The 13,281-nt window shown below is 39.5% G+C and overlaps 1 protein-coding gene across 1 annotated transcript in view; it reads right to left on the bottom strand.

Annotated features, from left to right (window-relative positions):
- The window catches only part of LOC110973792 (serine/threonine-protein kinase 32A-like), a 55,965-nt gene extending 42,940 nt beyond the window's left edge, over positions 1-13,025 (bottom strand). The window contains exons 1-3 of the mRNA XM_022224893.2: positions 12,905-13,025; positions 10,333-11,086; positions 2,507-2,562 (exon numbers count right to left, since the gene is read on the bottom strand). Coding sequence (XP_022080585.1) covers positions 2,507-2,562; positions 10,333-10,384 — 108 coding nt within the window. The 5' untranslated portion in view covers positions 10,385-11,086; positions 12,905-13,025. The remainder of the gene's footprint in view (positions 1-2,506; positions 2,563-10,332; positions 11,087-12,904) is intronic.
- Between the last annotated feature and the right edge of the window lie 256 nt (positions 13,026-13,281).

Here is a 13,281-nt window from a genome sequence, read left to right as displayed (position 1 = left end):
TTTTGATCTAAGTTTTAACAGGCAGGCTTATTCTGAATTTTTCACTAGCCCACCGGGCAACCAAGGAGCCAAGTTTAGGTAGCCTGGAGCATTTTTAGGTAAAATTTGTACGCTTTGCTAGTACTATTTCGAGGCCTTCTCCATGGTCCAATACTGTCTCATTGATGTTTTGAACAATGCTACTGCAGACAATTGATGTTGGGCCCATATTCCTCCAGCCCTCCACTTATGACTTCACATGTAGCTTGGGTGACCAGAGAAAAAACCCTGCAGCATGTACATGTACACGTATACCCAATGCCCTTTTTCACAACGTTTACAATGAACATGTAGATCCCCCATCAAAATGACCTTGTAACACAATGTATACATGTATGTATATGTACACCATGTGTACACTTACCATACATTTACATGCCCCTCACTTTCAATTCATACAGATACATGTACTGGACAGAAATTGGACATGGTCAAAAACATGTTGGATGGTAGACACAATGTAAATGTACCAGATGTACAAACTACCTATCAGTATTTGCAATTTAAGTGGAACACATTTCTACCACAATGGGCCTGTTTGCCATGAAAGTTCCTTGATGTCAAGCATGCTTCACATGGAGTGTGAACTGGCACTCAAAGAGCGAGACTCGCATCATCCTTGTTAGCTAGCCAGCCAACTGTTCAACCCTCATCAAATCCACTTGAAGTTGACAAGCCACTGTTGTTGACCAGTAGTCCTTGGCCTCAGCTGTTTTGCCCAAAAGTGTCAAACATTCAACAAACCAGTTCCAACCAACAAACCAGCCACCTGTGCTAGCTACTCTAACAAGGTACAGCAAGCCAACTGTCCAACATTATTATTAGGCATGCCAGAAAGAAAAAGTATCCCAAGAAAGTGAAAAAAAAAACAGACAAAAATGCAATCTTTTTAGGAAAGGACAAATTGCAAAAATGCATATGTTGGGGCCTGAACCTGTATCGCTGCAGCAGGGATATGTCCAATGAAGAAAATAGTGGTACATGTTGTACGCCAATGCCAATGTCTACAGAACCTGATATAGGAGATTTCTCCGACATATGGCTTACCAATTGTTAATGATCACAGTAAGAACTCTCCACACATGTACATGCATGTAGATATTCTATCTAGAAACTACAAACATTTTCATGAATGTTTGAAGAATGGGAAGTCTCCGTACATGTACATGTAATTTCCCTAAGGACAGGATGGCTCAATGTTGCACATGTGTCTCCAAAGTAAAGGGGGAAAAATACCTGCTCAGCTGTGACCAATTTCATTTCAGGTTCTCTGATGACTGTCATGAAAGATTATTGCGAGAGGCAGTGGGCCGAGAAAAACAAATCCATGCAACACTCCATTGCTGAAACAGTAGACCTGGTTAGATTTAACCCCATGAGCAGTAAACATCAGTCAAAGCTGCCATGGGTATGCTTAAAAACAAAACCTGGCCCTTCAGCTCTCCAGCAATGCAGCGTTTTGCATTTGTTATCCCTGGCAATAGGGTTGACCCAAATACAGCCTCGTGTTTGTTTGCACTTGCTTGTTTGAAGTGGGTAAAATACAGCTACCTCATCAGCACTATTGACAAGTTGTGTAGAATAAAAACACCCAGCAGACAGTGTTTCAAATAACAGCACGGCTACATATACAATGTTTGTGTCCATGAACAGTTTTACAACACTGCTTACTCTGTGTGAAATAACTTAAAAGCCAACCTTACACTTGAATCCTAACATCATGTACACTTTTGATAGCAACCTTCCTGACTCTTCAAAACTCTCCCATATTGCAGGAACCTGCGAGCACGTTCTAATTTCAAGGAGCTGCAAGCCTCATGTGCAGCTGTCATGGCTGGGCTCCAGCTAAAACATTCCCGCAGAAACTGCCCAAGCATACAGAGAGTTTCAAAGGCTGTGGGAAACCGAGACTTACACATACACGTACATGTAAATTATGTAAATGGCCTCTATATCGTACATGTACATGCTAAAGCTCTGTGCAACTTGGTCATATAATAGCCTATAAGTACAGCAGGTGTGCACACTAAATATGACGTAAGCCTTGATGAGAGGAGAAATTAAAAGAAAAATCACGCAATATACAGGTAGTGTAAAGTACAATGAACACGTACATGTGCATACACGTCGGGGAGTAAAATGCACAGATCACATGACAGTGCATGCACGTGCATTTCCAAAAGCAGCCCGAAAAATTTTTTAAAAAAAGGAAACAAACACTAATTGGTTCTGTTTCATGTTGATCAGGATTGCTTGGCCAACCATCATTTGTTTGAGAGTTCTCTGAAGCAGCTGAGGACAAGCCACAACAATATGCACGCACCTGCGGGAGAAACACCTGTTCCTTGATTCCAGAATTTCTGAGAGACTTTGTCTTGATATCATGCCAACGTCTCATGAAATCCAACACCGTTCTCAAGGTGGGGAGGGGGAAGAGAAAAAAATCCCATTAGAATTGGTGGCCTACCTTTCCAAAGCTGCCCTTGCCAATGGCCCGCAAGATCTGGAAGTGGTCAAAATCAACTGTAGACAGGAATGAGAGGAGAAAACAAATGGAAAATGAAAAACATGTTCAAAGGGTTAAGGTTACGGTTAGGAGTTTTGTAAAATAAATCAAATACAGATACCGTAGTCACTGTGGATGAATAAAAACCTAGGGGTCTGTTGGATACATGTAAATAAACTTAATTAAGTGGCATTATGCACTCATGGTGAGAACAATACCATTTGGTTAGATCTACTCCTTTCCTCCATGGTCATACCCACTGTGTGTACGGTATACCTTGAAGGTCTGCAATACACCTGTCAGCCTGTCCACAATCTCCACATGTACGAGTACTGTACACGGACATCAAGTGCACCGTCAACATGAAAAAAAGGGCTTTGAAAATCTGATTATGTGGGTACACAGTACACATGTACGTACATGTACGGTATCTAATGTTAGCCTGTATCCATTTCATTTGAAGACTAAAAGCATAACTGGCTATTATAAAGGAATACATGTTAACATGTACACACATGATACATGTGTACATATACATGTGTGTACATGTACAAGTACATGTATAGTACACATTCACCACATCAAATGAAGGTGACCTTCACTGACAAAATCCTTAACAGCAGACAAATCAAAATAACAATTAGTTGGCATGGAAACAGCTGAGCCTGCTTTGTACCGGTACCACAATTATGATTTACATGCACCTTCAACGGGATTAAAAAATAATAATTTTCCATCTTTTTTTGGGGGGGGGCTTCTTTGCTGCAGCCAAGCTGGGCAGCTCTTTCAGGTACTTGAACACGTTTACAAGGCGGTCCCTCGTTTTGTCAGACAATCTGTGCTCCAAGGCATGTATGTACATGTAAATTAATGTATCAATTACCATGGAAACACAAGAGTCTACATATTTTTTGGCAAGCTTGCCAGGTGCTTAGTACTAAAATGAATTTATTGGTCACTGTTCAGTGTTCAGCCTCCAGCTGCACCATATCTACACGTAAATGTACATGTACAAAAATAGTACCAATACAAAGCAGTCTTGAGAACTTGTTATTTGTTTGAAAGTTTCCAAGTCACTTCAGTCATTTCCAAAGGACGTGTATACCTACTAAAATGTGACGTGGACAGCAACTGAAAAGTTCAAGAAAGGGCAAAGCTTTCCAAAATTATTTAATTCCATGTGGATCATATTTAATTTACAGGTGGTTGGATCACAATAACACATGCTGATTGTTTTCACCAGAGTCAACATCTGCCTGCAGTTACAGATAAAGGTTGAGACATGACATACAGCACAATGAATGGAATCTACCAGTAGAGTTACATTTACAGGTACATCCTGTCCAGTTTCTTCGTAAAATTCCCTAAATTAAAAGTCTCTGATTTCCCAAAAATTCCAAAGTTCTTTCATATGACATTTTGAAACAAAATATATTTAAAAATAAATCAGAATTTGTTAACCCAAACATCCTGCTGTAATTTGTTTTTGTGCATCAACACACAATTTACCTATTCATAAGGCTTGGCATTTCTACTGCTTGCATAAAAAAAGAAGACAAGTGATGTTTACAATTAATTTTTGATATCACAGTGTACATGTAAGCCTTGATAAGTATTTATTCTTTCCATTTAATCAAAAATCTGCAATGCTTGTTTGTTAAACACTGCTTGCTTGTGCTACAGTGGAAAGAGAGAAAGAAAAAAACCACTGCAATTATTCAAGGGACAATGATATGTGCTACATGTACATGCTTGAGGTTTCAGCGCTGCTCTGCCAGCACCAATTAACATGTAATGTACTAGCATGAGGTACGAGTACAGGTACGATACAGTAGGTCTGTGCGCCCACGATGGCTAGATGACTATTTGTGGCTGTTTGAAAAAAAAAAAAAAAAAAAAACCACCCTGATTATTGCTTTGTGTGGTGCCGCGGAGTCTGAGACCAATGCGATGCAAATGGTTTTAAGTTGCCACGTCTACACATGATGTATTGAATGTGCCAGACCTTCATTTTCATATGAGAGGAAAATAAAACGCTAGGGTACTGATAGTGCTTGGGTGTGAACGGTACCGTCTAATTAATGCACCGGCAAACGGTTGGTAGTGGTGTATGAACGATGAGATTTAGGAAACAAATTTGGATTATATTATTTGGGGCATTAGGAGCAATATGGGGACAGACTAAAAATAAAGGAGGTGGGTTGAGATGGGAATGGGGAATTTAGGTTCCATGTTGTTCATTTTCTAACACCTGCAGTGGATTTTCTAAGCCAGTCCAACACAACATTAATTCAATTTATCTTATGTGTACATGTATGTGAATTTATCTTACGTGCATGTGAATGTCGAAAAGTCTCTCCTCCAATTTCCCCAGAAAAAGTTTTTTAAAAGCTGATCATTTAAAATTTGTATTCAGTCACCGATGGCTACACACTTGAAAATCTTTTTGTAACAAGTACATGTAAGTATTTACAGCAGTGCTTTCATTTTACAATGTCGCCAAGTTCTCAGGAGGGAAGGGGGTTCTGAATGACTTTTTTCTCTCCTTTTAACAGCACAGTACCCGTAGGTCATTTGGGACACCTTTTTTGTTATAATGTGATTTAAAAGCACAAAATAGTACTGAACTGGACGAATTGCTTTCATTTTCAATTGATGGCAGATGCAGACGAACAATTTTCAACTACTGGTTTGCTGCTTTAAAACCCTAACCCTCCCAAATCCTCCAAAATCCTTTTCTGCAAAGTGGAGGAATTTGGAGGATTCAGGATGTATGGCAAAAGTGCCCGATATTTCTTTTGAATTAACTGCACAGCTCAAGAGTGCCATTCGCACTGCCTCGACATAATGACAGGAAATGCCGGAGGTTTTTGACTGATTCGGGCAGTTAGGCACACCTCCAAGTAACATTTTTAAGAAAGTTTAGAGGATTTTGGAGGATTCAGGATGGTTCCTAGTAAAAGGGCTTAGGGGGTTAGTGTTAACTACAGTGTACAGCATTTAAAGCTAAAGTAGGAAAGTAGGAACGGACCTTACGGTCAATGACAACAGTCAGTATACCATATACACTGTTACATGTATGTCGCATCTACATGTACCTGCATGCGTCTGTAACATAACCTCAAATGTTACGCTAAAACTGCCGGTCACAATCAGATAAGATTCTTCAAAGCACTCCCTAACAGAGCAGATTATGGTCGACTGGTGACCAATTGAAAATGACCCCACTGGTATTTCAATTTAATTAGTTAGACAGAACACATATTGATACTGTTGCTAAGTGACACATCCACGATGCGTTGCTATCAGAGGAGGGGGAGGGGACAAAAGGGGAAGGAGAAGGGGAGAGAAGACGGATTCATCTCTCTTCCAACCTCTTTGAGTGTCAACATTCTAAAAGCCAAACAGAATGTACACTATGTCCAAAAATCATTGAGGTGTCATGTCACAATAATGGCCCATCAGAAGAAATACATTTTGAATGAAAATATGAATTCGCTTAATGGACTCACTTCGTGAAAATGGATCCCACGGTAAAGACAATGCATGTGCAAGGCCTACATGTACCCGTAGTTGTCGTGAAAGAGAACAGAAAACGTATATGTACATGTAATACAACTTAACACCATACAAATGAACGTCTGCTGAACTGGTAAGGAAGAAAGTACCAATAGATGCTCTGGAAATTTACATTATACATGGAACACATACATGTACGGTACAACGGGCACATGTATAGAGCCAATGATTTTCCGTTTAAAAAATGGGTATTTTCCGTTTTGCCAAATCCCCAATTCTGCTTCAGAAATTCAAATTCCGTTTTATACCTTCGTAAGCGTGAAATAGGAGAGCAAGTTTTAAACTATGCATGGAAACCATTTGCCCAACCACATCGCCCCCCCCCAAAAAAAAAGAATGAAAAGAAACAAAAATTACAATAATATTGTTGGGAAATACTCTACAATGTTTTCACCTTTTTTATAATCTACGTGCACATGTACACAAACATGTGCACGTACTTGTACAATATGTTAGATACATGTACAGTGCATTGGTACAGTACATGTACATTAGACATGTGCATGCATGCACATGTACCTACTGTGGTATGTACAATGTACCAGTACACATTGTATACACATGTACATGTTCAAACAAATCTGTGCGAGTGTGCCTAACATAAACCATGTGCATGAACATGTACAAGTGTATGTGTACATGTACAGTACAGTATACATGAAGGTACATGTACAAATTAAATGCAAAAATTGTACATACATGTACTCTGCTGTTAGCATAAGGACTTTATTCATGAACAACAGAGGGCGCTTTGTTACCTAGCAACAGCTTTGACAGCACCTTTCCTTTTCTTCGGTGTAAACAGGGGAGGCCAGTAAACTGTTAATGGTCTTTCTATTTTCAATTAATCAATGTACTAACTTGGAATAATTACATGTTGTTTGAGTACCGTACATGCAGGTGAAATGGCCTAGTCTTTCTGCTGTTTACCTGTGATCCATGGGGCACGTGTGAGACCAATCTGTGTCTTGTCAAAACACACATACAAAACAAAAACAAAAATTGAAATGATGCAAGTCAAAACCAAAACATTCTTTTTGCCCATATTGATTGTTTTAAGTATTTTGTTTGATCAGCAATGTGTGAGAGTCTACAGTTGTCTCCCAGGATGTTATCCAAACTACGTCTCAGAAGATGTACGTACTTAAAAAACCCTCACTTGTTAGTTGTTTGCTTTTATTCCACAATTTAAACATTGCCTAATTTTCTTTTCTTTTTTTCTTTAAATCTCTTCATTGTAATGCCTCATTTTAGAATGTGGCATACTTGCATGTAATCATATGTTTGATTTATCTCCCTTGATTTTTCAATGGTAGCTTTTCTCGTCCATTTTTCTGTTTTATTAACCCGTGTTTACTCACATTGTTTATCAGGGATGAGGTTTGAGATGGAATATGAACTGTACATGTACATTTTTTCCGCAAACCCTGGTAAATGTACTCACACATACGTTTGCATTACACAATACACAGAATTGCAGGGGTTTCATGCACATACATGTACATGTACATTTTCCTTGCCAATTTAGTACCGGTGTTACTGCTGCGTGCTTCATGACACTGACTTGTTCGCAAGGTGCAATATAATTAATCAAATCTGACATGCAAGCTTCTCAGCTTACTGTGCACGTACTGTACAATGCCATACGTGTGATTTGGTCACCCGTTCACCCAGTGAGCAATTTCTATTTGTGACCGGCTCTAGAAAAACGGGTAAGAAGTCGCCAGATTCAGGTTATGAGTTTTTGATTGGCTGGATTCTGTACGTCAAAAGCTACAATTTGATACATGAATGACCCCATTAGTGTGCTGTGTTCCAGAGATATATAGATATTTGTGTATTTTCGGATTCAATAAAAGCACTTTTCGAGAAAAAGTGACTGAAAAGTGAAAACAGTGACTTACAGCGAAGTGGCGGAGCCCAAGTCAGGGGGTTCCAAAGGACCAGTACCTGTCACAATCTTAGCAAATTACTGGCATAAATTTAAAAGAAAAGGTGTTACAAATTTCGAGTTACATGTACCAATTCCCTACAACTGTTCTGCATGTCAGTATTCCAGAGACCAGTGACTAGTACTGTATGTACACACACTTGAACTCTGATGTGTGCAACATTGTGCAGGCGTGGCATAGTGTGGACCTCTGCACAAAAAACGTCCACATAATGTAGGGTGCGATGGCTTAAAGTGGACTCGTACACGTCCACACAATGTTTCCCCCTCTCTGAAAAACAGTTTCAGAGGCATTTTGGGGTCAAGGTTATCTGTGGCAAAATGAAGTTGAACAGTTCTGGAAATCATCATCAAAAATCCAGCTGGAAAGAGTTATCCTAGTTGGAGACTATTCAAGTTTCCTCAACCACAGGAGAACAAAGGAATGTCCACACTTTGTATGGGAAACAGACCTGGGTGTACAGCCATGTACATGTACATGTACACTGTACCTTGACCTCAACTTAGTGTCTGGTAATCATGGTAATGCGCTACATGTACATGTACAATATTCTGTATGCCACTGTTTACAATTTTACATATCGTAAACATACATGTACATGTACAAATATACATTTTTGTTTTTTTAATTACACAATGTACATATGTACTGGTACCGAAGCTTACATACATGTATGTACTGGTACCAATGTTTACATATGTACACTGTGCAGATACCGATGCTTACCAGTGGGCCTACATGTACATGTACATGTATATAAATTGTGCAGGAACATGCAGTACGTGTTCCATACAGTGCAGCATATAAATAATACGTATTTCTATTGGAATGAAAAATACAACAAAATAATATCCAACAAACAAGCGAAACAAAACAAAATAAAACGAAACAAACAGGCCATTTCAAATTGACCAACACCTTGTATACATGCATGTAGTTTTTACAATGCGTAAAGTTTGCAGGAACATGTATCCAGGCAAGCAATGATGGAAACTGTTGTATGTACATGTACAGACTTGTAATTAAAAAAAACGAAGTTGGTTTTGCTTCAACGTTCATGTAGCTGTGCATACAATACATGTCCTGGTTCACTGCTTTACTGATACCAGTGTCCATGTACAGTTTCTGCCTACAATATACATTGTACATATGTACATGTAATATGGTGCACAGTACACTATCATGTGTAGCACACAGTACCAGGTCTTCTATAGGTGTATCATTTATATTTTTTATACACATTTACTTTTTTTCACCTTGAAATTACAGACAAAAATGAATTTTCATTTTCACCAACAAGAGGATGCCATTTGGTGTTTTCCACGCCTGGGGCAGATATTCTAATAACTTAAACAACTTGGCTTAATTTAAACCGACTTACCGGTACGTGTACATGTACATGTAAGCCCAAGATATAAACTTTCTCATATACATGACAACATGTCTTATTTCATTAAACGAATCTCATGTATACTTAACAGTTGCCCTTGGTGTGAAATAAGCACTGTATTTTCCAAAAGCTTATAAACGAAAAATCTGAAACAATTTATGTGGGGTGTACGTGCCAGCAGGTGTAAGTACAGTGCAGTTGCTTCTGATACTGACCAACCAAGCTTCATTGAGTGGAACTCCAACTCATACTCTCCTCAGCTTCATTGAGTGGAACTCCAACTAATACTCTCCTGAGCTTCATTGAGTGGAACTCTAACCCATACTCTCCTGAGCTTCATTGAATGGAACTCCAACCCATACTCTCCTGAGCTTCACTGAATGGAACTCCAACCCATACTCTCCTGGGCTTCATGTGCACAAGGAACTTTTTGACAAGAAGGCTGAGTCTAGGTCGACTGGTCTATTTGAAACCATACAACTTAGTAGAGCATAATGGTAACAAATTCAGTATGTGTACATGTGTCAGAGTTCCACTCAATGGCAAAAAATGGCACTTGATGACAATGACGTACTGGGGTAATTCAGATTTTAATAAAAAGGTTTTGACCCAAAGAATCTTGTGACTGTGCAGACAGATGTTAAAGCGAGTTAAATCTTGCAAAATTTCACTCAAAAAAAAGTGCTGCTGTCATTCTTTAAAGGATGCCAATTCAATGTTTAAATGTACACAGTTAGCAAAATACTAGCCAGGAGTAAACAGAAACAACCTAGCAACAACACCATCCCGGCTCCATTTGCAGTGAGAAACAAAAATTCCAATTAAATCAGTACAAACACAGAATGAACACGTAATTTGACACTCACCATCACCGTTCTCGTCAAAGGACTGCTTCCGCCCTGAGTGATTAGCTCCCATGGTGCACCCTATCTTGACGACGAGTTCCTGATCGGTTCTGCCCCAGGCTGGGGCAAAACACCCACCTCCCAGAAAAACACAACCTCCAAAAGAAATAAAAAGGCCCGGACACCAACACTGCCACCCCCTTCTAATACCACAATGGCTTCAGTAGTAATGTATTCCTGATCCAAAATCTGCTCGCAAACGTCTACTTTACGTCTGGATCCTGCATGGTTGCCTGCACATCACAGGTTTGGACACGTACACATATGGGGGCTGGCGTTACAATATCACCCGATTTTGGCCTACTGATCCGAGAGTGGGCCCTGTGTCATTATACCACGTGTAAACAGTGGGATATTTTCTCCTCTTGTGTCACTGATGCCCTGGCCAGCTTAAGTAGGCACTGACATTAACAGCTAATCGCCACCAAGCCTTCTAAAGACAACAATTCCAGATGTGCCATTGTCTCCAGTTGTGTTTAAACGATACCCCTGCTCATATCATCATCGGTCTGTGCTCCCAAGCGTACAACAGCCTTGGTTCAATGGTACATGTTCAGCTCGGCATCACCTAAGCTGGAATGCAATTTATCGGGCTGTCTGAGCTGTGTGTACGGACTGTATGTATTGCAGCTAACACGCTAACATTGCTGACAGGAACACACACAAACAATGCTGAGTTCTCTGTGCCGTCCGAGGAGGTGTTTCCGTCTCCACCCTGCAGGGAATGGAAAGGCCAATAAAGAGCAGTGTGATAATAAATTGCCTTTTTTGGAAAGCTGTGTAAAGCTTGCCCAACATACACTGCTAGCTTGAATAGGAAGGTCAACCAGTATATTTTGAAGGCTGATGCAGGTTAAGGTCTTGCCAAGTACTTGCTTTATTTGCAACCTTGATCTGATTTCAACATAATGAACCTGTTACCATAATTATGAAGTTAGCCAAGTGGAACTCTGAATATTCTAACAGGTCAGCATAAGCCTAATGATTTTAAAATGAAACCTAAACGTGCACACAAGAGACTTTCCATACTGCATAAAATGCTATTCTATCAGATGAACCGGTAACTCAGTGTTGAGAAGTGCAATTTTTCCATTTGAAAAAGTGGAAGATTTATCATGTCTTCAAAACCACTTTTATTCTATGATGTTGCCAATATATACCATCTGTGAATGTAAATATGTATTAAATGATTACATTACGTGAATGAATCTGAAAACTGGAGGAAAAAAATCATCACGATTTCCACTAAATTTTGTAAATATTTCCCCTGTACAAACAGTGTACATGTATATGTATGTACCGGTAAGTACTGTTCGGCCTTGTAATTCCACGATACCATCTTGTTTGACCTGTAAGATACCAAGGCCTGATTTTATGGGATAGATTAAACTGCCTATACCCAACATGTACTGTTTATCAATTAAAGAAAAATCCCAAATCCAGTCTACCACTGCACAGTGCTACTGAGTGGCACTTATGATATTTATCTGTTTTGCAAAATGGTGGACGATGAAACACAAGGACCATTTGTTCTGAAAGAAAAAGATTTACATGTATACAGGTATTGTATGAAAAAATTCATTCAAATTCAAACAATGGTAAGAATTATTTCATTCATTTTGAAACACTTCCAAAATCATGAAAATGCACTGATTTACAGCAATTGCCATGGTACTGGTAGGCAAGTTATATACGAATATACCATAATGCACATACATGTACAACACTCATAAGCCTACAAGTGAATAAATTAGTAAGGTTTCAGCCCACAAAACGCTTGTGTTAACCTTGTGTCAGGGCCCTGTATCGACGGAGTTGAGCACGTCATGAGCTATGATGTACGTACAAATAGACCCGTAAACAGGGCCTTATCAGTACTATACTAGCCTACAGGTACATCATGTACATTGCGTATCAAGGGAATAGGCCTTGGCCTATATGTAAGGCCCTGCTTGAACGAAGTACATACATTTCAGAGATATATATACAATCATACATGTACGTATGAAGCCAAAGCACGGTGGTTGTGTTTGTATTGCGCATGTCGAATGTGTATTAGACTCACGTTACAGCCGTTCATCGGTATATCAACAGTAAAAATACCGCCAACTGGTGTGAATTGGGGTAGGCCAAGTCAAGCAGTTATACTTATAGCATGTTTTGTGATGAATGGGGTGTGGGTTCAAATCCTAGGTCGAAATTGTGGACAGGGAGGTTTTTTCCAGGAAAATAAAGCCTGAATGTTATAGGAGCCTAAGATTTTATGGTTGGTTGAACATAAAATGATCTAGATGTCATGCATTGTGCATGGTTGTGAACCGCGGTTTGACTTCATACGTGCACTTGCATAGGCCTATATAGCTCATATTTCACACAGGCGTCAGTCAACTTCCAACGTTCTGAAGGAACAAAACTCGTCATGCAGCACTCTATCTTGACTGCGTTTCCTTCATTGTCAGTGAATGGTAGACCTATGGGTCATATGGGAAACACATATTGTTTCAAACCCAAGCATATCAGAGGCCTTACTTACCTTTCAGACACCCAACAACATGTGCCTTCGAAAGTTCTTTCCTAGACTCCAAAAAACCGCTTTCAACTTCCAGTCTGGTGAGGCCAAAACATCAATTAACATGACTAACTACAATCGTCGTCTGTAATATATAGAGGGCGCTATTACCTTTTCCAGATGTAAAACTGGTCTAGACCACGGACGTCATATAAATATATGACGTCCGTGGTCTAGACTCGGTGGTCTCCGTAAGACTTAATTAAGGAGAACAAAAAGTGCCATCTGCATTTAATTAACAACATGTTACCAAGACGGCCGAAGTGGGCATTTATCAATACATCTTAGGAGGCAATATCATTCTCTTTTGCCACACAAGGCGCTGCTAATTAAAAGAACAC

This window comes from Acanthaster planci, linkage group LG13 (genome assembly GCF_054643075.1).
Source record: "Acanthaster planci isolate LZ-2023a linkage group LG13, COTS_SCS, whole genome shotgun sequence".
NCBI lineage: Eukaryota > Metazoa > Echinodermata > Asteroidea > Valvatida > Acanthasteridae > Acanthaster > Acanthaster planci.
Note: the sequence above shows the minus strand (reverse complement) of the source record. Positions and strands in the feature narration are given on the sequence as shown.